The sequence below is a fragment of the Agelaius phoeniceus genome, chromosome 5, assembly GCF_051311805.1.
Source record: "Agelaius phoeniceus isolate bAgePho1 chromosome 5, bAgePho1.hap1, whole genome shotgun sequence".
Lineage (NCBI taxonomy): Eukaryota > Metazoa > Chordata > Aves > Passeriformes > Icteridae > Agelaius > Agelaius phoeniceus.
The window spans coordinates 29,023,830-29,051,809 of NC_135269.1; the positions used below are offsets into that span (position 1 = coordinate 29,023,830).

Below are 27,980 nucleotides of genomic sequence, written 5' to 3' on the forward strand. Positions count from 1 at the left end.
AGTTGTTGGCTCTCCACCCCCAGTGTTAGGCAGTAACAGAAGGGAAATGAAACCAAATGTGGTCTGAGCCCTGGAAATGCACAAGTAGATATAAAGAGCTGGAGTTGAAGGAGCAATTTTTTTTCTGTGCCTCTGTAAGGTTTTATGGTCTTTATTTTTCCCACAGAGGGGTTTCTAGTAAGAGTTATCTCAGCTACGACACATTTGAATTATTTGAAAGTCTGGTGACATTTCTATACAAAACTGTTTAATTGTTGTGACCAGGAAGCTGAAACTGTCAGGGGCTTTTTTTTTTCTTCTTCTTTTTTTACTTTTTCTTCTTTCCTTTTTTCTTTCTTCTACTGAAACCACTTTTTCCTGCCCCAAAGCCCTCGTTTTAAACATGCATGAGGAGCAATGTCTAGCAGAGAATTGACTGATCACATTGCAAACGTGTCACCAGGTTTCCATTGGTTTATTTGGGGGACTGTAGCTGTGTCAATGGCAGATCTCTTGCTGTCTCATATGGGCAGGGTTTTTGTTGGACACTGCTGTGGGCAGGGGAACCAGAGGGCTCCTATTTACATCCTAATCCACCCTGATGGCAAATTCGTTATTTCCTGGTCTCTCCTTATCTCCATCATCCTCTTCACATGCTTGCCTCACCATCTCTGAATTCTGGATAACTAAAAGCTGATTTAAACTACTGTTCTGGCAGGAAAAAGACAGGCAGGAAACAGGCAGCAAAATGACAAATTTTGGGTTTACAGGTAGTTATCAAAAAGCAAGTGCTTTTACAGCAAAACTACCCTTATTTTATGTGCTACTTTCACATTCTGGTTTTGCTTCCTCTCTGTAATTTGGTCAGCAGGGGAGAGACATATAAATTTCCTCTGCATGCTGCTAGAAGTTTTTGCCCTCGAAAGCTCAGATCAGCAGGTAGCAAGCTGGGAGCTACGCGGGATCCACACGACAGCAGCAAAATCAGCGCCGGGATCTGTAGGAAGCAATGGAAGGGTATTAACTTGGTAGAGGTGTGATTTAGGAAATCTCTCGTTGTCACATATCTGAGAAGATAACAACCATAAGACCGATAATAAAAAACGTGATAACAGCAATAGTGTTATCTTTACATTTCAAGTTTAAAAAAAAAAAAATAATTAAAAGCCCAAAACAATCTTTCATTGTTTCGCAGGACTGGTCTCTCGCAAGTTGAAATAAAGTACTGGAGCAATATACTGTTCTCTAGGGGTTAACGTTACATTAATCAGAACTGACAAGCATGAAAATCATTCTTTGTTGTCTTTAAATTGCTAATTTAAGATTGAAATCTAAAACGCTTGAGCACTGATCGTTAACACTGACGCTCAAACAAAACCCAAGTAAAATCTTCTCTCCTATGGGCCACTAAACAATTGTTTTACATTTGGTTGAGAAAGCAAATGCAAAGTCTGTAACTAAATCCTAATGTATCGTTTAAGTGTTTCAATTCACAGGCTTTCTTTGGCTAAACTTCAACGAATTGTACTACAGTTTAATTGAAAAGCAGCATTTGCACAGGCATTTACATCTGAAGGCAGAAATAGTGGCATTGTACCATGTGGTGCAGTGGCAGCAAGAATTCCCCCAAATCCAATTTTTTTACAGGTATTTTTTTTTCCAGTTGCAGAGGTATTGCAAAGAGCTGTCTCTCAATTAAGATACTGAGCAAAGTCTGAGACACTTAGTAACAAGAAGCTTCTTTAATAAGCTCAATAAAGTTTTTAAAACGTATTAAAGGGTACAGTCCAACCTCAGTGGAGATGGACACCAGATAAAATCAAGGGGAATAACACACCATCAACACCGCAGCTACAAGACTAACCCAAAAAAAGTGTGTAGCAGCAAACCAAATGGACAGGCATGTCCTTCTTCTGCTTCTTTAATTGAATGGCTGTGTTTGGCCCCTAACAAGCTGTGTTATGGGCCAAATACAAGTCCAGCTCCTTTTGCCAGTTTGAATATTTGCAGGTTCAGGTCTATTTGCAGACACAGCTCTCACCAAAGTCCTTGGACATACGCGTTCGCCGCTGAAATAAGCTAAGCTGAATCTCCAGGTTGGTTGAAGCAAACTGTCCGGCCTGAAACCATTTAAGTCCAAACCCATCACTGCATCTGTTTTGACCTGTTCCCTGGTGATGAGGAGGGCGGAATAAAGACATCTGTGAGAGTCACCCTCTGTGAGACTGTACGGATGCTCCAATGGAGGATGAGGGTAGAAGGGCTGGGGGGGAAAACAAGCTATGCCCTCAGTCTCTCTGAGTAGCCAGTGAGCTACAGTGGCTGCATAGCCAGCATCCAGAGCGAAGAATGTCACATTTATCACATCTGAGCACTTCGCCTTTCTTTGCAATTACAGTAAAGCAGGCTTGAGCTATGCAGACATACTTCCCACATCCATTGACCTCGATGGGAGATCCATAGCAAATCTTAGGGCAGAACCTGCTACACAAAAGACGCGTTAAAGACAGAAGCACTGTCATGCAGAACAAGCTCTTAGAGTAGAAGAAAAGGACTCAGCATTTGGCCAAGGAGAGGGGTCATGCACTGAGGGTGCTTTGTATTCTGGGAAGGACGTGGGACGATGACTCTCCAGGCTCATGGGGAGCAAAGGCAGAAGAATATAGGATTCAGGGAAAGCGAAAACGCAAGAGATTCTGAGCACTCTCTCATGGGTCAGCCAAATCCACAATATGAAGGTTTCTGCAGAGGAGAGCATGTATCTTTCCTTCTTATTGATAGGAGTGCAACATTGTCCTTGAATCAAGAATTAATTGGAGCGACATTCCTTTGTTAACCCATCATCACTAAGAAATCTTCTGCTGTCTAGACTCAAAGTCAGTTCAAATCTATGTATAACTAAATGAGGTATCCATCATGTGCTATGCTCCTAGAGCAGGACTCAGTGGAGCAGGTGAAGAAAATATTGACAAAGGTGTGTTCACCAGTATGTTTTGGATTTATAGTCAGAAGGGATAACTCCTGAGTCTGAAAATTAAAAATGTTTCACCCTGTGCACTTGTTTTTACAAGAAGTAGTGGGAAGATTTGATTTATATAATTCTGTTCCATTAAATTCTACCTCTTGACAATTCCAGTGCATTTTAAACTGTTTTCTATGAAAGATTGGCAGAAACAGAACCTGTCTGATTACTTTTAGTAATAATACTTGTGTTAGAGTTGGGACTCAGAAGCTCACCAGCACCACAAGGAGAACAAGCCAAATAGTTAATAACGAAAAGGAACCTTAGAGTCCCAGACCTTTCAATTAAAATCAACAGCACATGCCTAAACAACTGTTTGTTAAATGTTCATTTCTATTTCAAGCTCTTTGAAAATGAGAGATACTAAGCAAAAAAAACCTTTATCATAAAAAGTCATTAAGTATCTTCTTGTACTTAACGTTGTGAATAGGCCTTCAAAGCCCTGGGTCCAAATACTTTTATACTGTTTAACCATTTTACCCATGGAGATAGGTTTGACTGCATTTGTCAGGCAAAGCCAATGTGAAGAAGTAAAGGGAAATCAAATGGGAGAAGAAGGATTGAATAAGTATGGCATTAACCTTGGAAACGACACTTTTCACTCAAATCAGTATTAAAGTTAGTATTTTCTGTTTTCTTTATACTTATGAAGGAAAGTATAAAAAGTCTTGGAAAATTTTCTAATGATTTGTAATGTCATATGTACATCTTACAACTTTTGTTTTGCTATTAATTCTGAAGATTATTTGAAAACTCAGGAATCACCACAAACTTTCACCCCATTTTTGAAAAATGCATCTTTGCAAAATACATCTGTGTTTAGACCCAGTTGAAGTTTGATGAAATGAGTAGGGGTGGGATCCAGTACATCAGCACACACCCAAACACAAGTATGCCTACACAGGCTAGTGCAGGGCTCAATTGCCTAAGGACAGGTAAGGCACCTGCCACCCCTGAGGCATCTGGGTTGGGGAGAGGTGCCCAGGCCCACAGGCAGCTCCAGGAAGTTTTCATTCTTCTCAGACTCTCCCTCATGCCAGTCAGCCTCCAAGAATGCCTTTGGTGCCCAGAGGCATCTATAGAGCCTATATTTAAGCAACTAAGCATGTCTGCATTCCTGCTACAGGCAGTGGAGATCGAAAACTTTATTCAGTTGCCTACAAGATGGCACCTAAAGCAGTGTGAGAACCCCTAAGTTCTGAGACACCTGCCCAGAGCCAGCAGATATGGCACAGGGCATATGGGAACTGATGTGTTTCCAGAATGATACTCACAGACCAGGAAGGACATCCCACAGCCTCTCAAGTGGCACTTGATGTTCACAGAATTAAATGAGCTCTTTGTGAGTGGATTCAAAGGAGATTGCATTCTAGAGATCCATTGAACCAGCCATCAGCTCCCTGCTTAGGGTCAGCCTAAGTAGAGCTGCAGTGCTCAGTTCAGCACCAGTAAAATTTGAGAAGTCACAGGTTAGCCCCTGCTGTCTCCAGCTGCCGCTCCAGAAGGGCATTACAGGCCTGCAGGTCACATCCCAGGTGGCCCAGCCCTGGTTGAACATCTCACACTGCAGAAGTACCTCACAAGTTCTCCCACCTGCCTCCCCTAGCCCTACTGGGAATTAAAACACTTAGCTCATATGTAGACATCAACATGCAGGAGTCTTCATCTGAACTCCAGCACAAAAGCTTCACAGATGCTGGAGAAAATCCTGTTATTTTCAGGATTACACACAGAATTTCTCTTTGAGCCCTGAATCTGTTTATAGATAAACTGAAGGGGTTTTTTTGTATCAATAAACACGGCAATACAACAAACTCCCACTGCAGATGTTACATGAAGGTAAGCATGCAAATGTTCCCCAAAGAGGCAAATACTGGTGCATATCTGTTTTGAGCTTTGAGATATGTTTTCCAAAATTTACCTCCTTTTGTGCTGTTTTAAAATGCTCCCACTGTTTTGGAAAAAAAAAAGTTTTCATCAAAGGCTGAACTAGCAAGCATTAAGCTGCTCATATTAACATATGTAAATTTGTGATTTATTATAGTTTCTCTATTGTCACCTGTTTTCTGTGCCTCAGACATGCAATTAACTCCATGCAGTCAGGCCCATCTGCCAACATCTACACAGGACATGACTGTACTGTTGTAAAAGCAACAGAAGAGATTTCCCAATCACCAAGATTGCCTTGAGCTTCAGGGAAGCCGGCTGGCTCTACAGGAGGAGAAATTTCATACAGGAGCAGCTTGACCTCAAGACAGTTCCTGTTGCAAGCAGTGTGGGTGCAGGCAGAGTGGAACCAGAGCAGTGACCTCACATCGAGCACTGTGGCTGCCAGGACAGCATCGTACCCTGCAAGCACAGGGACATCCATGGGCACCACTCCTAACTGGGGAGCTGCCAACGAGTCAAAGCGCTCACACCAGCAAGAGCAAAAGATGACTCCATGTTTGTTTAAAGCTTGCTTTTCTTTCTTTAGCTTACATAAGATTTTATCTCTTTCCTTTTTCACCAGTTTTGAGTATTCAAACCCTAAAACCAGACCCAAACCCAGTGGAGAAAGAGTCACCTGGTATATATCAACTCTCTTTTCAGATAGACCCAGGAGACTTGGTTAGCCTACCACTTAGTTGTTGAGTATCAAAAGCTATTACTATTTTATAATTACATTTGTATTCGCCAAAAATTTGACATTTTATACATTAGCAAAAGTTTAGATGCCCCACTTGGAATAATAGCTTATGATGCTTCTTTCTATCAAATGCACTAAATAAATATTTTTTCAGTTGTATTAATGCAATAGTTGTATATAATTCTAGCAACCATTTAAAAACACATTAAAACTATTTGCTATACTGGAACATTTTGACATTAAGTCAGAGGTGGTGTTTCAGTTAGAGGTGGTTTTCCCCTCCAGAGAATGTTTTCACACATCATAGGAGGTTACTTACTGCTTATAGGAATTTATTACATTTTCTTGCCTCTTGACAATATATTCTGTATCTGTCATCCATTTTTATAAATGCCCAATGAATTTTAAATTAAACTACATTTGGGAAATCAATTTCAGTCTGTCTCAATAAATCACAACATTCTAGCTGTAATGTCTGGATGGTGGAAATTACTTGAGCCTAAGTAATGTCCCTAAGGCTCAGGAATTCTCTGATCAGCCTTGAATGTTTTTAAGGTGGATGTTACTTAGAAGAATAAATACATGACTCAGAGAAAGGTTAAAGGAAGGTGAAAAATTTTAAGCGGGATGTCACTAAAGGCACACAGGAAGCAGAGCAGATATGCTAAGAGCAGCACATGGCAATTCAGTGATTTATTTGTTATGCCAAAGCCAAATCCCAGCTCCAAATCAATGTTTTACAATGGATTAGCCAATGTGGCAGGAACAAAGATTGAAGTCTGCCTTAAACAGTAAGGATATCAAACGTGCTTAATGAATATCAGCTGAAATGTTGTCCATTAACACAGGGAAGCCACACACAAACATGAAAAAAAAAATACTAACTTTATTCTGTGTTAAATCAGATACTTGCAGAAGCAGCAGAGACATGGCAAATCTGTGTTATCACTGGAACAGGCTTTGGATGTACAGGCACTATTTGATGAAAGAGAAAGGGGTGTTAGAGAGGTGGTAAGACTACAACATTTAAAATTGTCATAAATAAAAAATATTTCTTGAGGGTCATAATCACTTTGGGAATAGCTGCTTAAAGTGGCCATTTAGGATATAAAGAGAGCTGGTGACAAGGCCTCAGGCTGTGTCTGAGTGAGCTGAGAGTGGGGGTAAGTATGTGCATAGCTGAGAGCCACCATTTTCATTTGCATTGCTGGCCTCAGCCTTCCTGCGAGCAGCCCAGATCAAAGTCTCCTCAGGATGCTTAGGAAAAGCAGGATTTGGGATTCTTTCTCAGTGCCCTGCATGGTAATATCCTGAGCCTCACCTATAATTCATTCACCCGGAAAACATGGACAAGACCTCCATGCCTCCAAGGTGTGTGGAGGCATCAGGAACTCGGACTCCCCCTCTAGAGGCTCCCGGAGCTGAGGAGCCCTGGTGACAGCAGCCTGCAAAGGCAGCTGAAGAGGTCGCAGTAGGGATGGCCAGTCTGGTCTGGACAGCAGAGCCAACATCCACTTAACCAATGCACAGGCGTGCACGCACAGCTGGATTGAGATTCTGACAAGTGAGTCGGCAAGAAAAAGCATGGAAGGGTTAGTTTGCCAACCATGACTCAAGAAGAGACTGCTGGTGTTAAAGATGAAGATAGGAACTTGAAAAAATAGTTATTTAAAAATTGTTAAAGTTATCTTAAAACACCTAATAGGGATATGCAAATGTGTGGAATTACTAAGCATGAACAATTCCAATAAATATTTTGATTAGGCAATAGTATTTTTAGCTTTAAAGTTAGAAGTTTGAAAGAGATTTGAAGCCTGGTGGCTTTATCTGTATACATTTTTTATGAGCTTCTGAAAGCACCATGATAAAGTGACCCTACAGACAAATGGCCACATCCTGCTAATACCATCTCAGCAGCCTCATCAGAAACAGAAAGAATGGGAATGCACTGCTGGAGCAGAATTGAGGCAACCAGGGCCTATAGATTTAAACATTTAAACTGAAACACATTTTCTCTGATGACACAACTAGAAACAGAAACAGATGTGCGAGATTTTGATGCTGTCATGAAAACATGCTAATGCATAACGGATCCAAACTACGTTTGGCAATGGCCAGAAGCACCGCGCACTGACTTTCTGAGCAGGTTTACATAAACCACAAGCCAGCCTGCTTCAGCATGGATGCAGAAAATGATGCTGCCCAGTCAGGGGGTGTTTTTCACCAGATTCCTCTTGCCCCAAACACAGCCTGCCTGTACACAGGGCAGAGCAGAAGGCATGCACAAGTGTAAATCAGTTCAGCGCCAGCAGAATTGGAAAGCAGCTAAAAACAGTTGGCTACACTTCAGAAACTTTAGTTCTAAAAGTATCAGTGTAAAGAAGCGTCAAATTTAAAAACCAGGACATCTGCAGGATGTGAGTACACAAGCCTTTGCCAATTTAAGTTCCTGTAATGAAACCTGAGACTGAAAAAGTACTCAATACATGGGTAACAAGGACCTGATAAGAGACTGTGTTTTTTCATCACGTGAGCTGCCTTGCAGAAGTTTCCACAAACAACACGCACAGAGATATGATATGAAGGAGTTTTATGGGCTGAGATCTCCGGTACGGTGTGTGGCTGTCACGTACAGGCAGCGCCCAGGCCAGAGATGGCTCCTGGTGGCACCTGCGAGCCGAGGAGCCACCGGGCAAGGCCTGGGGCGCAGGGCAGTGCTCAGCCCACGGAGCTCCCGCTGTGCTGTGCTCGGACAAGGATGAAGCCACCGATGACAAATCACGGGTGAAAATGTAGGAAGCAAATCTGGACACCCACTCCTGGGGGGCCTAAGAGCCCGCTTCTTCCCCGCTGGGTACGGACCTACCTCGGGGCGAACAGGTGCCCCGCGGCCACGGCCCGGGACAGCGGCAGCTCCTCGGCACCTCGGGAACTGACCAACGGCGTTTCCCACCGGGCTGCCCGCGTCCGGCCCCGCGGGACCGGCCCGCTCGGCCCGGCGGGCGGGGGAGGCCGGGGGAGGTGGGAGGAGACGTGGGAAGGACTTCGGTTGCCACTACAAATCTGGTGACAGACGCGCCGCCGGCACATGGCGATGGGCAGGTGGGTGCGGGGCGGCGGTAGGGCCCGGGGCAGCCGCGGGGGTGCGGGTGGTGGGCGAGTGCGGAGACGTTCGCGGCACTCCCCCGCCGCGCGTTTCCTCGCGGGCCCCCGCCGCCCGCCGCGCTCCCCGTCCGGGCGGGGGCGTGGGGCGGGCGGGGGCGGCCCCGCGCGGCACTGACGTCGTGGAGGGGCCGCTCCGAGGCGGCGGCGGCGGCTCGGGGCGCCCAAGATGGCGGCGGGTGAAGGGTGCGTGCGGGACCGGCGGGCGGGAGCGGCAGCGGCGCGGCAGCGCTGCCAGCCTGCCCGGGGCCGGCCTGCGGGGAGCAGGTGCCCGGCGGAGGGGAGCGCGGGGCGGGAAACACCGGCGCCTTTTCCTTGGGGAGGGACGGTAGCGGCGGCGCGCTGTTTGCGGAGGGACATCTGAGGAGGAGGTGCTCGTTGTCGCGGGGGCGAGCCAGGCACGGGGGAGCGGGACCCTGGGACCGGCCACCCCCGCCGGGCAGCAGGGGTGCTGCGGTCTGCCCGCCGCGCTCGCTGTGTGGCGGGGAACCCCGGCACGGGGCCCGCTGTCGTACGCGTCCCTGAGGGGCCGGGAGGGCGTCGAGGTGAGGGAGAGCGCGGGAGGAGCGGAGGGCGGCGGTGAGCAGGGCCCGCTGCTCTGGGCTCCCGCCTGTGGTGGCCGAGGCGAAGTCGCGCCATGTCGCGGAGCGCCGGACCTTCTGCGGAACCGGCCCCGCGGCACCGAGCCCTGGCCAGCTTTGCCGGGGTGTCTGTACTTGCAGGGCTGTCAGAGCTGGAGCTGTCAGAGCTGTCAGAGATGCTCGTTTTTCTAAACGAGCTCAACTGTCAAGTGTAACTTCAGATCAGTAAGAAGTGCCTGTGTGTTTTAATCAGTGTTTTTGGTGCCTGTGTGAAAGTGCTTCAATCTGTGTCGTTTGTTTATCGTCAAGTCTGCACTGCAGGAAACGCGCGGTTATTTGCAGCAGTAGACATCCAATGTAAAGCTGTACCGCTGTCTCTGGTGTCCTGGGCTAAATGGCCACTTCTAGGCAGCACACTGGTTGTACATTCTTTAGCTGTAAAAGAAAAAAAATAGAGCAAAAAAAGTTCAATGGCACAGCTCCAAGGAAGGGAGACCGGGGGGCTTCTTGTCAAGGGCTGTTCTGTTAGAAATCGGAAATAATTCACAAAATTTCTTTTTGAAGTGCTGCTTTGATTTCAAGTCTAAATTGTTACGCCTGCAGGACTGTACTGCAGCTGGAAGTTATGCACATAAGTGTTTTATTGAGTTGTTTTCTTAAAGAAAACTCGTTTAAAAAAGCAGTAAAGCAGTACATCTGCCTTCTAGTTACTGAATTTGTTATCTAAAACTTTTGAGTTGTTTAAGTACCCATGATTCCTGCGTTTTCAGATATTCAGCAGGTACTCTGAACCTGATGGGAATCAGTTGGTAAACAGTCATCTGATTTAAAAGCCAGAATATAAATGGGGCACAAGAGCACACACACGAGTGTGTATATAATTGTAAAACTCTGTGTACTGCATTTCTAGTCTAGTGTTGGAGACTTCTCATTTATGTGTCAGGCAATTAATTACACAAGTAGTGACTAAGGGTAAAATTCAGCCTTTCGTTTATAGTTATATTTATGAATTTAGCTGTGAAAATCACACTTAAATTGTTAAAATCTTGATTTTTTTTTTATGGAGAAGAAATGGAAGAAAACCATCAATTTTCATGACTTCTAAGTTGGTTTTGGCATCAAGTGCTTTTTCAGCTCATTAATTACCTAAAAATGTACATTTTGCCAGCCTTTGAATGGAACAAAAGGAATTAATGTGTCAGTAAGGCTGAAATATGGTACAATAAAAAAATCCTTTTCTATATATCTTTGTTTCTAGCTTGTGAAACTTTGGTGCAAGAAAAAACTTCTGTGTATCTCTCTGTTTCCAGACAACTTAGTGCTTTCAATAGTACTATTCTATATGCTAGTAGTTGTTATTTTGCTTACTGCTTCAGCTCAGGTCTGTGGTAAGAACTCAGAGGGGGGCTTGATCTCTGAAGTGCTGGTCAACTAATTCAAAGTTTCTTTGTGTGTGTGCACAGAACTGAACCTCAGGAGAGAAGAATGCAGAAACTAGGGCTGAATAACTTCCTTTAGGGAATTTTAACATCAGAGCATTAGATTGTACTATTTTATTCCAGCTGCAGTTTTCAGGTGTGGGAATGAGTGTGCAGTATTTTTCCTGTTTCTTCCATCATTGTCACTTCACTCCTGTTTTTTACCCTGAGATCTTTTGCCAAGTTTTGGTTCTAAGGTACAGTTTTTAAATGTTGTGGGTTGATGCAGTCTCAGTACTTCAATCATTCACTCTGTCAGTGTGCTGCTTGACATTCATCTGAAGTTTTCTTGTCTCACTTTTGTACTCTAAGCTTTTTTGCAGTGTTTTCAGATATTGCTGCCTTTTTGACCAAACTGCATTTTGATTTCCTCACTTTTTTCCAAAGAAAGACTTCTCCCATGCTAAGATGTTTCCTCCCCCTCCCCCTTCCACCCTGTCTCTTTTCTCCACACATCGACGTAGGTGGGAAAATGTCATGCTGGCTTGCTTGCTGGTAGGGGAGCTGGGGCTTTAGGTTTTTCCCTTCGAGGTGCTGATCTTGCTCTTTCGTAGAATTGTGCTGCTTTTGCATGAGGAGCTTGAATGTGCAGTCCTGATTTACACAGTGTGGCTGTCCAGGAATCAGTGGACTGTTTTTGTCCTCAGTCCAATATCTGCTTACACTGAGGCATGTAAGCAGTTTTAGTCTTGAATGTTTTTAAAAGTGTGAAAAAAATAATCTGCTCATGTAGTATTAAAAGGAAGGAAAAATAAGGCACAGGGTTTACACAGTGACTTTACCAAACCCAGAAAGAGTTGGCCCCTCAGATTGCTGTGACTGACAGCATTGCTGTGTGTGACAGCCCTGTGGGAAGGCAGGGTTTAGTGTTCTTTTCTGGTCTGCTGGAAAGGACTGTTACTAATATGTTATGCAATAGAATCTATATATGTTAGTCCAAAACCAGAAAGAGAAGTCCCTTAAAATTCTCTGTACCATATTTAATTATTGCAGCACACTTTACATACGTATTACTATCCTGAATTTTACAGTGTTACAAAATTTCCCCTTTGCTGTGGAAAAGAGGTTGTCAGACTAGAAGACATGAGATAATGCTGATGATCTTATTTATAAAGACAATATAAAAAGCAAACTTACTGTGCACAATTATTTGTAAAAGAATCTAATTAGCAGCCTGCAGATAAGATTGCCCTTTAGAAGGAATGAATGTTACGGGTGCAACAAGATGAAAGAGTTAAGCATGCCCTTACTTTTGTGATCTGCTGACCATAGCACACAGGAGATCTCAACTTCCCCTAGTATGCTGTGGCTGGTACTTGATCTTGGGGAGCTGCTGGATGGCTCCCCAGAGGTTGTGGTGCCTGAAATTCTTTGGTGCAGTCAGTATGGACTGGAAACAACTCTTAGCCAGAATGTCAGAGAGATTAATAGTAGAGATTAAAAGTACAGTTTTTTAGTTTCTCTACAGCTGGTTCAAGCTTTTCTTCATTACAGAATAAATTCTATACAGCACATGCAATGCTGGGTGCTGATTATGTGCTTAGAGACTTATTACAGCTCTTATGTTGGTATCTGTATTGTAACATTTTAAAAGGCACTAGCCATGGGCCAATTGATCAAACAAAGCCATTTTTGGTTGAATCTTTTAATGACAGTTTTTATCAAAGTACCAGATGAAAATTAGAGCTTCTTTTCTAGCCATCTGCAACCTTTTACTTGTTTCCCATCCTTAGTGGTGTCATGTTGTTGTACATTAGGATTCCCTCTAGCTAATGCTTATTTTACACTAAACATCTGTTCTATATTGAGAAGCCTATTAGTTTTTCAGAACTGTCGAAATTGATAAATACTAGCATATTTAAGGCTAATAGCGGGAATAAAGTTTTTTGGTTCCATCCAGAGTTGTGTAAGTCACTCAGTGTTTTTGTAGTATGGTTTATTCACCTGTAAAGCATAGAATCCTGGACCTTTATACTGTACAGTCTAAGCTGGGTCCAGAGCATGTATTTGTAATGGCAAACTCATCTCACTTGGGGTAGACTGAATATTTGACAAAGCCTTGAACTCCTCAGGTGAATAAATTGTTTCATTTGGCAAGCACTGTGCATAGTGGTACTGGTGCTGTGTGCTCTTTGGCCCTTCTGGTCAGGGATGTATATGGTGGGCACAAATGCCCCAGATCAAATGTAATCATTTCCTGATGCGTCATAGCACTGTTATCATTTTTCTCTAGATGTTCAAGATAGTCAAAGTGGTAAAAACAAGAATGAATCACTGTCTGTTTAACTTTTTGCTAATCAGAGACTGTCTGTTTTGGGTAAATACACTTAATAGGAAGAAGCAAAAACAGCAGCTTTGAACAAATAAATGCAACCATACAAACTTAATAAAAGGTATAAGCCAGTGCTAGTCAGATTTTTAAATGAACTTTTGAAGAGCTGAATTAGAAAGTTTTTATAAAGTTTGTGGTAACTGATGTAGATACCTCCTGGTATTTCTATCTAAAGAAATCAAGTTCTGCTTTGCTAAGTTGCTCTTTCAGAGGTGTTAGGATGATGTGTTAAAATTTAAGATACTTTATTATAGAAATAGTATAATGGGCACAGAGGATCAGTGATTTAATTAAAGGTATGGATTAATTAAGGGTTTGAGTTGTATAAAGCCTCACTTGTCTGTACTGTTGGCACTGTGTAAACATAATAAATTTAAGTGAACTTTGCACTTCTGCACCTGTATGCTATGGGGTAGAATTAATAGGAGAATTTTGGAATCTCACAATGGTTTGAGTTGCAAGGGACCATAAGGATCCGGTAGCCCTATTCCCTGCTGTGTGGAGGGACGCCTCCAATTAGATCCAGTTGTTTAAAGTCCAATCCCACCTGGCTCTGAACAGTTCTAGGGATGGGAGCATCCGCAGCTTCTCTGAACAGCCTCTCCCACTCTTGAATGGGAACTCTGTAACAGCATCTTTTAACAAAATCAGTGACCCTTAATAAGAAAAACCAAACCAGGCCTAAAGTGTAGCTAGTATGCTTCAGTCCTGAGCCACAAAGCCCTTGGAATATAAACAGTGGTATGCAGGCAATTTAGTGTGAAAGTGGAACTGCTCTTGAAGGTGTTGAGTATGTGTGTGGCTCCACGTGACTGATTTCTTTCACGTGTTTGGTGGGACTCAGCTGGATGATGAGAGTGATCTTCATCTTAATATGAAAGTGGTACACTGACTCTTGTAAAAGGGATACAGTTGGGTATTTATGAACTATAACTTTTTTTTTTTTTTTTAGTTGCAGATTGAAATCTCACAGGCAGAAAATAGTTTGGATGATGTGTTTTGCCAGCATATTTCTGCAGTTTCAGTTTTAACGATGGATAAGTGTAAGCACGTAGGACGTCTGCGCCTGGCCCAAGATCACTCCATTCTCAATCCTCAGAAATGGCATTGCATGGACTGCAATACCACGGAGTCGGTGTGGGCGTGCCTCAGCTGCTCGCACGTGGCGTGTGGCAGGTACATCGAAGAGCATGCACTAAAGCACTTTCAGGAGAGCAGCCACCCCGTGGCGTTGGAGGTGAACGAGCTGTACGTGTTCTGCTATCTCTGCGACGATTACGTTCTCAATGACAACGCAACCGGAGACTTAAAGCTCTTGCGGAGTACGCTAAGTGCAATCAAGAGTCAAAACTATGAGTGCACTACTCGAAGTGGGAGGACTTTGCGTTCTATGGGTACCAGCGATGATTCCTACCTTGCACACGGCGGTGCCCAAGCCACGCTTCGGAATGAAGACAGGATGTTCACGGCTCTCTGGCACCGACGGCGTGCCGTCCTCGGCAAAGTGTTCAGATCGTGGCTTGAGTTGACACCTACTGGAAAGAGGATTTTGGAAGAAGAGAGACGTCAAGAAGAAGCAGAGCTAAAAAAGGACGAAGCTAGGAAGAGGAGACAAGAACGAAAGCGTGAGTTGAAAGCAGAGATGGAAAAGATGCCTCCAAGAAAGAGCAGTCGTTTACAAAATCAGATTAGAATGTCCTCAAAACCAGAACCCTGCCCTCAAAAAACATCACAGCACATGGAGTTTTTGGCAGAGTTGAAAGAAACATATACCTCAGAAGAACTGAGATTGAAAAAAATAAGTGACTCTCCAATTAAACGAAGGCCTACCGTGACTCCTGGAGTCACAGGACTGAGAAACCTGGGAAACACATGCTATATGAATTCTGTCCTGCAGGTATTAAGTCACTTACTTATTTTTCGAGAATGCTTTTTAAAGCTTGATCTCAACCAAACTCAGGAACTGCTGGCAACAGCAACCAATGGTAAAACAAGATCTTCATCCAAACACCTGTCAATAGCTGCCTCGACATTACACATGAATGAAAACCAAGAAAAAGTAAAGGGATCGTATTCTGTGAGGCGGCCTAGTTTATCCTCTGGATTAAGTGGAGGAGCATCAAAAAGTATGGAACTTATTCAGCCCAGGGAGCCCAGTTCAAAACATATTTCCCTCTGTCATGAGTTGCATACTCTATTCCAGGTTATGTGGTCTGGCAAATGGGCACTGGTGTCTCCTTTTGCCATGCTTCATTCTGTGTGGAGACTAATTCCAGCCTTCAGAGGGTATGCACAACAAGATGCTCAGGAATTTCTCTGTGAACTTTTGGATAAAGTACAGCAGGAGCTGGAGACTACAGGGACCAGATACCCAGCTCTCATCCCTGCTTCTCAAAGAAAACTTATAAAGCAGGTTTTGAATGTGGTTAACAACATTTTTCATGGACAGTTGTTAAGTCAGGTATGTTTTATGATTACTTTTTTAAAGGTGTTTAATGATTTATAGTTCTGGATTTACTCTAGTCAGTCAGGTATGGACATACTTCAAAGGTTTATACATTTATAACTGTTGAGGGGGGATGGTGAGGATATATTACAGTTTCAGAAGAAATATTACACGGTTTGAATAAATGCCACTCTGTAGCCCTCCACTACCAAAACCTAGGCCATTCAAACCCAATACACCTGTTAATCATAAAAGTCTTACATTTGTTATTTTAAAACACACCTTTCCACCTACTGAGAAATACTTGTATTTGCTGTTAAGCACCAACTCATCTGAAGGAATGAAGAATTTACAATTTCAAGTATCTGGCTTATCACTATAGCACTACTAGATAAAAGGTGTTAAGGAAGGTTAATCTAGTGTAAGTAGAAACTGATTAGGTAAGGGATGTCAAACAGGATATTATTTCACTAAACAGCTTGAATTTGAGCTTGATTACCAGTGAGTAATTGCATGTCAAGATTTTATGTACAGAAATACTAATACTTCTTTTCTATTGCAACACAAAGATACAGAAGGCTCTGTCAACACAGGAACCAAATTTGTGGGGTGGAGGCAATGGTGGTTCTCCTTTCTGCATGACTTCTTTTTTTTTTCCCTGCTTCTCAGCTCCTTGTTAAGTATTTCAGTGTGTCCACTGCTATTATGCATATCCCAACAGTGTGTGTAAGTGTCTGAATTCTGACTGAACAAACAAATGCTTGTTTCTGTTAAATTAATCTAAAAACTAACCACATTGCAGCAGGAACAGAAGTTGGGAAGTTCTTGGCTCCTGGAATGGATCTGTAGTATACATGAACATGTTAACTGAGGGAGTGTGGAAGCATTTGATGAATATTGTGTGTAAAAAAAAGGCTTAACACAGAAATGTCTGTTCCTGGTATTCTGACTAGTTGATTGATGGTTTAATGTTTTATTATGTAAAACTAGAAATCCAAATGCTTTTTGACTAAAGTAGGACTGCTTACTGCTACGATCCCTGTAAACTTCATAGGAGTGTAACAGGGTTGTTTGCAGCATAAGTCAGGCCTCAGTCATTTTGGGTTTGGTGAAGCTACTGGAAGCTGTTAGATCTTTCAATAAAACTGTATCACCAGCCACCTTCTGCCTGGCCCAGAGTACCAGCACCTCTGTGGCATGCTTCCTTTCCTTGGGCACTAGATATCTTGTATCAGTGTTGCACAACTAGAAGTGTTTAGTACATTATGTCATTAAAGAGTTTTTGGTTTGAAAATTCCATTCCTCTCCAAAATAGCAGTTTTGCCAGCAAAATAAGGTTATTTTTTTAGGAATAGTGACAAGGTTTGCTTGCGTTGCAAACCGCCTTACAGGATTCATGGTTTAGTAAGAGTTTTCAAGGCTCTAAAGACACAGCATCATTTCAGTAATAACTACTTTCACATATTTTTAGCTTTATATGGAGAGGTTTGTGACTAGAAACCCTCCCACCTTCCTGAGACCAGGAGAGGAGTAGTGAGAATTCTCTAATGAGTAAACTAAAACAAAACCATTACAAAACAAAGGAAAAATCCTCACTTCCTCAGTATTGAGTAAACCAGAAAGGGAATTAGGCAGTTTTGAGGTATCCTCTGACTTGTGTGACTACATACAGCTCTTATTGCAGCTGCTCCATGTCTGTGTGCAGAATACAGCCTTGATCAAGTCAAGATTGCCTCACTGAAGTGAGGGGAGCAGGAAAAGAGTATTGAGGCTGTTATCTAGTAATTTCTCCCTGGCTCATTAGGCAGTTCCCACAGACTGTTCCAACACTTTACCCCTCCCAGTGTTCCCTTTGTCTTTAGCCACTCCTTTTTTTTTTTTTTTAGTTTTGTCTTCACCTGTGGTTTTGAACATGATAAATATAAGGAAAAGGGAAGCCCTGAAGATTTAAATTCCTTCCTTGTAAAATATATTCAGGTCATCTTAATGATTTAGTCCCTGGTGTTTGCACACGGAAAGATGAACTCTAAAAACTCTGTTAGGCAATTATTTTCCTTTCCTCAGTAAGATTCCTACATCATGATTTCACTAGGCGTTTGTCAGAACTGCTTTAATGAAGTTAACAGGAAAGGCAAGAAAACACCCATGCAGGGCTGGAAAAAAACCCAAACTTCTTGCTGTGTCATTGCATCTTGGACAGTGTTTGCTCTTAAAAGCAATGAATGTATGTTTAGTCCTTACAGGCTTAACTTTATCTACCTACAAGATAAAGTAAAACTGTGATAAACATAGTAATAAAAATAAATATAGTAATACTGTGACAGTATTACAGCTTCTCTCTAGAAGATAATTGGAGCTGTTCCAAGCTGCCCTTATTAAAAATAAGACAGGATTTTATTCTAGTGTATTAAGTTATATCTTACTTTATTGAGAAAGGGGAATTGGGGAGTGTGTTTCTGTGTGCAGTTGCCTTCCATTTTAGAGCCCCTGAAATGTTACCATACTTACTCTTTGTACAGAGAATATAATTTCAAGATACTTGATTCTGTGAGATACTCAAGTGCCATGAAGTCAATCTTCCTGACCTTCAAACCTCAGGAATACTATGAGCTACTCTTGATAAAGTACACATAGGATCCCTTACGGTGCTGATAAGCTGTGTGTTTACTTAGGTTTCACATTACTTTCACATGTGCAGCTCAACTTTTCCCCCCTTCTTCTAGTTCTAATTTAACTTGAAGGGAAGTCATAATCCTGAGCTTGCCATCAGTCTGTTGCTATTGAAGTGCTGCCTGGTTCAGCACTAACTGAATTTAGGATCTAGGATTAAGGAAGCAGAGAATTAAGTGTTTGAGAATCTTGTGCTTTTTTCATAACTAGATAGATAGTTTACTAGAGAACTAGATCTTGTGCTTTTGATAACTAGAAAAAGTTTTGGGTGATGTCATATATGAAGTAGTTGTTTATGTTTTGCTATTTTCTCAGCTGATTTAAAGTAAGTTTCCTTCATCTGCTGCTTGAAATGTTTTACTATTTTATGGAATACTAGACTAGGCAATGGGTAACTCCAGGAATAGTATGAGCAAATTGCCTCTGTTTTTTTATTTTATGTTTATTCTAATACCTGTTTTAGGATTTCAGCCTTTTACTTTGCAGTAGTGTGAAACTGCAATAACTGGTATGTCTAAGAGAAGTAAAGATCTGCATTGTAGGTGCAAACCCCTTCCCCTCTGCTCTGTCTTCATGTGCTAGTCTTCCTGCAGTGATGGAGAAAGTGGCTCATACCTCTCAAACCCACTGGGATTCTGAGGAGATCTCAATATGTCTGTTAAAACCCTAGTTCTTTGCAACCCCTCAGTGCTTATACTCTTGTGGAAGGTACTTACTGTCTCCTGTCCTCAGTCCTTCAGTGGGAAAGGAGAAACTGCTGTGCTCTGAACTCATGTGGCAGTGGTAAACTGATCCACGCTGGCTCACAGATCTCTAAAGTACACTTCAAGAGCTCAAATATGTTGGCTGTTGTCTCAAGAGCTTCTTGGCTTGTGTTTTTTTAAATGGTACCAACTAAATAGCACAGTATGCAACAATTTTTAAAGTACCTTTATTTCAACTTTGTCCATATTAAGCAAGGAAGGGGACAGGTATGTTTCTAAAAATCCAGAAATTGAAATAACAGATTTTATTGTGTGCCACATGTACTCAGAAATCATATGAGCAGAAATTCTTGGACAAGGATGAAATCCACCTTGAACTTCCTTCTCTGGGCTGAACAGTCCCAGCTCTCTGAGTATGTCCTTATATGTCAGATATGTCCAAGGCCTTTCATCATCTTCCTGGCCCTTTGGTGAACTCAGTCCAGCATATCCATGTCTCCCTTTCTTCTGAGCACTGAGCCCAGCACTTCCACTGTGTGGGAGCTGAGGAGAGGGCAGGGATCACCTGCCTGGACCTGCTGGTGATGCTCTGCAGAATGCAGCTCCAGAGGCTGTTGGCCTCCTTTGCCATAAGGGCACATCTCTGGCTCCTGGACAGTTTGTCCTCCAGATCCTCTCTTCCCACCTGTCACATGTTTTATGAAAAATCCTTTCCTTAGGACTTTTTCTCCTGAGAAGCTGAGAGAAATGTAAACAATGATTATCTGCTGCTGTGGAATGCAACAGGTGCATCATTGGTTGGTCTCATGTAGTTGTTTCTAATTAATGGCCAATCACAGTCCAGCTGTCCAGACTGTCTTGGTCAGTCACAAGCCTTTGTTATCATTCTTTTTCTGTTCTTAGCTAGCCTTCTGATGAAATCCTTTCTTCTATTCTTTTAGTATCATTTTAATATAATATAAAATAATAAATCAAGCCTTCTGAAAGACAGAGTCAACATTCTCATCTCTTCCTGGGACCCTGCAAACACCACCACACCCACCCAGCCTGTACTGGTGCCTGGGTGATTCATGCCCAGGAGCAGGACGTGGTGTTTCCTTTTGCAGAGCTGCATAAGGTCCTATTTCCTGGCCCTGTCCCATTCCTAGTGGGTGGCAGTGCCCCAGCCAGCCGTACCAGCCACTCCTCCTGCTTTGTGTCTTCTGCAGACTTCTCAGAGTTCAGAAAAATTGCCTCCAGTATTTTTTATAGCAGTGCCTGGTAGGAACTAGCTTCTGATACCTCTGGGCATGCTTAAAACTTCCTTAGCAGTTTGATTACTTCCTGATCATTTTTAAGATGGAATCTGAGCAAAATGCTTCTTGCTGCTCCTGCTCAGCACAGCAGAAGAACAGTGTGCAGTGATCAGAGAAATGAATATACCAGGTCTCGAGGAGTGAAGGAGGTTCTAACCAGTGTAGTATGTAAACTATTCTTAAAGCATATTTCAGGACAGATTGTCTGAGAAAAGGGGAAATGTGATTTTTGAGTTGTTTGAAAGCCTTCTGTTTTGGGTAGTATGCTGTGAGTTGGAGTTTGGGGGAGAATGCTGAGGGTGATCCGTGTACTGCTGGGTATGAAGTCTCCCACTGAATAGACTGTTAGAAAGAACAGAACTTCAGGCAGGTAAATGGGACACTTTGCTCTTAAACCAGTTGATATCATGTATACTGATTTCTATATTTTGGTGTTAGTCTTTGTGCTTTTATGTTTAGCCTGACTTACAAAGTGTTTGTCAAGTTGTTTTCCAACTAGATGAAAGTAACATTTTAAATTAATCTAAAAGAGGCCATTGAATCACAGACTGCAGTTACCTGTGGTTATGCTTTATGTTATTCTGCTAAATAGATAAAGATCATTTTGAGGATACTGTATGCTTATCACTACAAAGTTCAGTTGGGCTTTTTTTATGCTGACTGTCATATGAATTATGCATTTTAGCTGTATTCCAGAGATCCCCTTCAACTTAAATTACTTCCCTGTGCAAAAATTGAGTACTAATCATTATATATGTGTCTCATCTAGTGAAAGCACAAAAATGGGACTGGCTATTTTACTCTTCTTAAAAACAACAAAGGAAAAAAAAGAGTTGGGGCAGAGGTGGTTAAGAGTTTTGTTTCTTCCACGCAAGTGCAGGGAACATAGGAAAAACAGTTGATGATGAAGTTGGCTTTTACTGCAGCAATATGTTAACTATTTTCTTTGGCTGCATTTACACTGAATGCCATCCAGGGCAGTGGCTGTCTGTCACGTTATTGTGGCCACAATGATGCTTGTCTGAGTAGTCTCCGTGCTTAGCTTGAATCAAGCAATTTGATCCAGCTCTTTTCAGTCTGGCCTTTGGCCCATGATTGAATACTAAGCTTTAACCAAACAATTGTGTTTAGTACCCGTGTTTCAAGGCATGAGAGGGTGGTCAGGGCAGAACATAAGGTAGAGATTTCAGACTGGTTAAAATCTGTAATTTACTTTGCTCTAGTGTGAACTTTTCATTTGCTTTGGTATAAATGACAGCATTAAAGCTTCTTGTAATAGCAATTCTGAATTACAAAGGGAAGGTGGAATCAAACTCTGAATTTATAAAGTATAATCATAAAGATAGACATCACTAACCAGATTGCTAGAGTAGACTCACTTCCCTATTACTGTTGTGCATACTTATACTATACAAAGTTACACTGGATATATGCATAAAGTTTTTGCCCTTTGAGTTCATGTTTGGGGTTTGTTTTGTGTTCTATAAAATCTCAACCAACTTTTGAACAGTTTTTACAATTTCTGCCCCTCTCATGGAGAAAGAAAATCTGGGTTGCACTGTGTGAATGATAATGGAGCTTGAGATAAAGGAGTCCCTTTTAGGACAGAAAGAAGAGTGATGGGAATGTCACCAAGCCAATGCCAGTGGACAGGCCAGTGCAGATGAATTCCACAGAAGGCTGGGAATCCTCCTGCTTTTTGAGTAAGCCACTTGGTAAGCCCAGGCCTGGCTAAGAAAGAAACTTCCACCCTTGTTGCGGCCGTGCCTGGCTGTCCTTTCCCACCACATCCAGGAGCAGGGAGCGCACAGGGGCTGATGGGGCTGGGTGCTCTTGCCCGGGTGTGTCGGGTTACCGTGCTGTTGGCAGCTGCAGGAATCCCCGAGTTTAACTCTGCTGCAGCGAGGACTGGCTTGGATTGGAGGAAATAAGTGCAGCTGTGTATCAGTACAGGGTTTTGTCCCCACAAATCAGCTTTGCTCACAGGTGCATGATGAGATGAGAAGCAGATTTATTGCATCTGTTTGTGTTCTTCAGGTTTTTTGACTGGGAAAAACTGGAAGCTGGGTCTATTATTCATGTCTTTTTCTCTGGGATAGTACTCATTAGCTAGTTGGGAAAGAAGATCTTAACCTAGATTATCATGTAATACACTAAATTTAAAACCTCAAAATGTGTTAAAATTATCTGTGTTGGAGTCGCATGTGTTCTACATCCTGAGCTCCTTAATCTTAAGTGTGCATTCATGCGCAACAAATTCTTACATAACTCATCAATCAAATAAACTTTTGGCCCAGCAAAATTACCCATTTGTACAGCAGAAATTTATTGGTCATTCTGGGATTAAGCTGGAGTGTGATTGAACTGTGGCCAAACATACCATTTTGTCTCCCATGTCTAGATTTCAGCTCTGAATTACTAATAATTTGTGGCTTTGAAATGTTGCCAGATGTTAGCACTTGCAAAAGACACTCCTGACAGTGTAAATTAAAATAGAAGAATCTCCTCTTTTCTGCCATGTAAGTTTTGAAGTTTTGTTTTCTAAGAACAAGGCAGTGGCATTTTCATCTTAGAACTTCAAGCAGTTAACAGCTTTCCTAACTGCACTGCTGAATGTTCATGCTGGGACACAAATCCACATGTGCACTCGGTGGCTAATGCAGAGATGGAGTATGAGCTGCTGCAGCTACTGAGTGCAGTTACAAGAACACACACCTAGGAGGAAGACACCATGAGGTGACAGATAGGGCCTTATATAAATCATCATGAAATACCAAAGCAGGGTAAATAATTACCTAACAGCAAACCTTCAGAGGAAAACAAAGGAGCATCTGAACAAAAGTGAGTGTACTTTCACACTTGTGTAGGCTTACTAACCAAACTGAAGGGAACTACACCAAATTTGTGTAGAGCAGCAGCAGTATAAAAGGGTCCCTGTGAAATAACAATCTTTGGATGTCACATGAATTTTCATTCCTTTATTACTATGTCTTTGTCTCAGTTGTTCTGAACAACTTGTGGTAATTTCCTAAATAGGAAGCATGCAATACCTAATATGTTGTCTTTCCAGCTTAGAAGAGCTACTGCTTTTAACTTATTCTCCTAAGAATTGAATGTTATAATAAATTAATTGTCTCCTGCCTGTAGTATCTGCATTTTCCAGGTTGACTCACTTCACTTCGTTACATTTTATTTATGTTGTCTTACTGCTTGTCCATTCCCTAGTGTGACGATGGATCCACTTACTGAAAGAAGAAATAAATTATTTTTACCTGTTAATTTTTCTTTGAAGAAGTGTGCTTCCTAATCCAGACTTCCCTGGAAGACTTACAAAGTAAGAAGGATATGACTTTAAAATCCCCAGCTGTTCCTTTTTTTTTTTTCTCTTTTGCGTGTGTGTGTGTGGTTTTGATTTATTTTGATTCATTTTTAAATTAACCTACATTATAATTTCTCATGTAAATTTTCCTTTTTGAGAAAAGACTCCTGAGACTTCACCAGCTGTTTTCTTTTGGACAGTCCCAGACAGAACATTTTGACACTGTTTTTGTTTCTCAGTAAAACATAAGAACACTTACTTGTTTGTGATACCAGTTTTGGACATGCTGCTTCAGAGAAAAGAAATTAGGTGTATCATCTCTGTTGTTAAATGACTTTGTCTTGTCTTTGGTTACCCTTGGTTATCTCTAGGAAAAATAATCTCTTTTTAGAGCTATGTAATGGTACATGTTTAGCAAAGTGCATTTTTGAGTGTAAAGAACTGGTGAAATATCTTTTTTACAGGTTACATGCCTTGCCTGTGACAATAAATCAAATACTATAGAACGTTTCTGGGACCTGTCCCTGGAGTTTCCTGAGAGGTATCACTGCAATGGCAAGGAGATGTCGTCTCAGTATCCATGTCTGCTGACAGAAATGCTGGCCAAGTTTACAGAAACTGAAGCTTTGGAAGGAAAGATATATGCATGTGATCAGTGCAACAGTGAGTAAAGGCAGTATGTAGTCATGCATACATTCTCTGTGTAAAATATAAACTGACAGTGCAAGTATAGGAGTCTTAAAAGTATAATGCAAACAAAGACCTTTGTCTTATGTCCTGCTGTGGTCACTTGACAGCTGTTACTTGCCCCCTAGAAGATTAAATTGTTCAAAAGATGTTTTGAAGTGTGATGCTTCATTTAGATACAGTCTCATGACACACTAATGGGGTACTCCCAGCTGAAGAAGCCATCACCTTTTTAAATTAAGGTGACTAATGTAAGTGACCACAAGTATTTTTTACTTGCATCATAAAATAATCATTGCAAATCAGCTCTCAGAGCATATCCTTTTTAAGGAGGCACGTACCATAAATATTTAGGTCCACACAAATTCTGTGGGTAAATTTAGACTGAAATGTAAGGCTGTTACCAAGATTTGTATTGTGTAACTGTGTGTTTGACCTCAGCAAAACGAAGGAAGTTTTCTTCTAAACCAGTTATACTCACAGAAGCTCAGAAGCAGCTTATGGTGTGTCGACTACCTCAGGTTCTCAGATTACACCTTAAACGGTTTAGGTAAGTAGTACCACAACAAAAAGTGTTGCAAACTGACAGATTCAGTCTTGCTCTACCATTGCTTAGGATCAATGTTTTTCAGCATCAGTTTCGTTTCCCTTTACTAGTATGGTGAGAAATAGTTACTAGAAACTTCTTTTCCTTGTTCACTTGAAACAATATATCAGTAAGATGTATTATAAATTTAAGCTTTAACTTTTAACTTTTTGGATTTCAGTACTTGCTACTTTAGTACCAAAATTATTTTATCCTTGTTTTCTGTCAATACCTACCAACCTTGCTCTTAACTCTATTGGTAAAAATTAATCTTATGGTAGAGTAGGATGCTCATAATCACTAATGCTGTATTCAGTGGAAGTCTCAGATAACAATCCTGTATCCAAATACATAAATATATTTGGCCTCAAAGAAGGGAAGTGGACACTGCATCTCTGTGAACTCATAGCACAACATCAGTACTGTCTGTTCCTCGTACAAAGGAAACTGAAAATGAGATAGAATAAATGAGAAATACCAAAGAGGTATAACAGGTGGGAAATACTTCATACTCACCACTGCACAGATCTTAAGATAGATGTTTCAGAAGATGAGAACAGTAGGTACCTTAGACACACTTAAAAGGCCTTGAAATAAAGAAGTGAAAGAGGAAGCTTAGAAAACCCTAGCATTTATTTTGTGCACAGAGTAATAGTGAAAATATTGTGTTATGTTCAAACATAATTCAGAATGCTGTGCTCTTTCCTTAAAAAACCCATAAGTTTTCATTATTTTAACTTCCCAGGTGGTCAGGACGCAATCACCGTGAGAAGATTGGTGTACATGTTAGTTTTGAGCAAATGCTAAACATGGAGCCTTATTGCTGCAGGGAATCCCTCAAGTCTCTCCTGCCTGACTGCTTCATCTACGACTTGTCCGCTGTGGTAATGCATCACGGGAAAGGATTCGGCTCAGGGCACTACACTGCCTACTGCTACAATTCTGAAGGAGGTAGGAACCAGCTGGGACATGAGCACTGAGGGAGAAAGGGGTCTTCCTAATTCTAAACTGATACAAAGAGAGTCTTTTCTCAAATTAAAAGGGAATCAATTGTAGCTGATCTGCCTGAAAGAAGAACTGCAGCTCTGCAGAGCAACAGTTCAGTTTTTGTATTGCCTTGTTAAATGTGTTCTAGCTATAAACTCTCTTGTAAATCTGAGGAAGCTGAGCTGGGTTTTTAAAACATTGAGGTAAATAAACCGGATCAACTGAAACAGTTTACTATTTGTACACAACTCATTAATAGGATCAAACACTAATTAATTATTAAATATGGTGCAATTACTTAAAATCAGTGTCCTGATGACTTTTTTTTTCTGGTATATTTCCTTATTGCAGGATTTTGGGTACACTGCAATGATTCAAAACTCAACATGTGCACTATGGAAGAAGTATGCAAGGCTCAAGCCTACATTTTGTTTTACAGCCAACGACTTACTCAGGCAAATGGACATGGTAGAGTCCCTTGTCCCAGCACAGCTGAAAGTCAGCAGCACACAGAATTAGCTGGCTCTTCCATGGACAACAGTAGCAGCTAATCCAAAGCCAGTTAACTGTGTGTATGGTAAAGGTTTAAATGGTCATAACTATGTATTTTTAAAAGGAAGTACAGTATTGTACTTTTTCAATGTTTATATAGTTTTGTATTAGTTGAAGTACTCTTTACAATGGTTAGCAAAAGTTTTTATTGACAATAAGTAACTTTCAAAGTACCTAGAATTTCAATACAGCTATTTTTATAAGAAGAGATTGCTATGTGCATTTAACTTTTACCTCAGGCTATTTTTTTAAGCTGGTTTTTGTATTTTGATAATATTTTTGAATTGGTTTAGAAAATTTACTTCAATGGGCAACTGGTATTTGTCTGGTTAATTTTCTGTATAGGCTTGTGTACATTTTATAGTATAGTTCTAATGATACCGTGATTCTTACTGTCTTGGAGGAATTGCTACTAGGTCTTAGAATATTGACATTCACCAGCAAGGAATGTTAAAACATGTCAGATGGTAACTGAATGTTTTGTAGACAACTTTCTGTGAAATTATTTTGCAAGCTTGAATGGCTATACTAAAGATACACTGATAGAATTTCTTAAAATCTGAGCTTGAGGAAATAGAATATGAAGTATGTAAGAGGAGTGTTTAATAACACAAGAATGTATCTTTATCAAGACTTGCATGTTTTAGCCTTAACAAACCTGACATTTTAAAACTCAAGTGCCAAATTCAAAGTAATTTAACTACCAGGGGCTTTTTTATTCCAAAAGTTTAAAAAGTTTTCTTAAACAAACAAGTAAAAACCTCAGTAACCCCCCCTACAATAAAACCACACTTACTCACCCCACCGTCACTGCTACAAGAACATTAGCATCCCTTTTCTTGAATTGGGCCAGCTTACTTCAAGCTGCAGCAAGCATTGTCTGTCTCAGTCATCCCTGAACAAACAGCTGATGAAAAGCAGCTGCAGTGTTGGCATGAAAGCATTCTCAGTCTGGTTTCATTACCCACAACTGCTGTACCTTATACTACATGGTCCTACCACTAGCATTAACAGAACTGTGCAGTGAGGAGAATTTAACAAGCAGGAATTATCAGTCCTCCACATGCAGTAGTTAATGCCAATTAAATTTTAATTGTGAAGTTATTTTGTGTAAGTAAGTCCTATGCAAATTGTTACCTCATCTTCTGCAAAGTTTATACCTCAATAAAATGCCTTGATATGGACAGAAAAGCAGGTGTGTACTGGAATCAATTCCTACATTATCATTACATTTTTAAAAATAATTTTAGATTTGGTGTAGCAGGAGTTAAAGCGTTAACTATACAACTGTTTTGGCCACGTGTCACTGATTTAACAGCTGATTTTGCTATCATTTCTGTTTCTGAAAGATGCCATATTATAGCAAGCACATAGCAGCCTCAGATCTCAAACTTCTTGGTCTTGTGCTCATCTTAATTAAGTATGCAAAACAGTTCATGTGTTGGTTTGGGGAATTTTTTGGTTGGTTGGGTTTTTTGTGGTTTTGTTATTGGTTTTTTTTTTGCTTCTTTCTTTTCTTTAGCCAAAAGCCACGTGCTGGAGTGATCTGAC

At 41.3% G+C, this 27,980-nt stretch overlaps 2 protein-coding genes across 4 annotated transcripts; one reads left to right on the top strand and one right to left on the bottom strand.

Annotated features, from left to right (window-relative positions):
• Positions 1–724: 724 nt before the first annotated feature.
• Positions 725–9,431, bottom strand: LOC143694065 (uncharacterized). The gene is made up of 2 exons (XM_077178022.1): positions 8,497–9,431; positions 725–976 (listed from the first exon to the last, which is right to left on the bottom strand). The coding sequence occupies exons 1-2, from the start codon at positions 9,429–9,431 to the stop codon at positions 964–966; spliced, it is 948 nt and encodes a 315-aa protein (XP_077034137.1). The 3' UTR covers positions 725–963.
• USP44 (ubiquitin specific peptidase 44) lies at positions 8,638–27,623 on the top strand. 3 transcript variants are annotated; one of them, XM_077178740.1, is made up of 6 exons: positions 8,638–8,732; positions 14,136–15,644; positions 24,082–24,280; positions 24,746–24,854; positions 25,636–25,841; positions 26,229–27,623. In XM_077178740.1, exons 2-6 carry the CDS (start codon positions 14,217–14,219, stop codon positions 26,426–26,428), a joined length of 2,142 nt encoding a protein of 713 aa, XP_077034855.1. In that variant the 5' UTR covers positions 8,638–8,732; positions 14,136–14,216; the 3' UTR covers positions 26,429–27,623. The 3 variants fall into 3 exon arrangements, with proteins under 3 accessions (XP_077034855.1, XP_054487363.1, XP_077034854.1); XM_054631388.2 differs by lacking the exon at positions 8,638–8,732 and adding an exon at positions 8,898–8,978; XM_077178739.1 differs by lacking the exon at positions 8,638–8,732 and adding an exon at positions 8,929–9,059.
• Positions 27,624–27,980: the final 357 nt, after the last annotated feature.

Excerpts from the sequence above, each read along its gene's own strand:
- LOC143694065 (XM_077178022.1), bottom strand. The coding sequence starts at position 9,431 with ATGGCGCGACTTCGCCTCGGCCACCACAGGCGGGAGCCCAGAGCAGCG.
- USP44 (XM_077178740.1), top strand. The coding sequence starts at position 14,217 with ATGGATAAGTGTAAGCACGTAGGACGTCTGCGCCTGGCCCAAGATCAC. Across the intron at positions 24,855-25,635 it reads TTACACCTTAAACGGTTTAG|GTGGTCAGGACGCAATCACC; the intron begins GTAAGTAGTACC and ends TTAACTTCCCAG. Across the intron at positions 25,842-26,228 it reads CTGCTACAATTCTGAAGGAG|GATTTTGGGTACACTGCAAT; the intron begins GTAGGAACCAGC and ends TCCTTATTGCAG.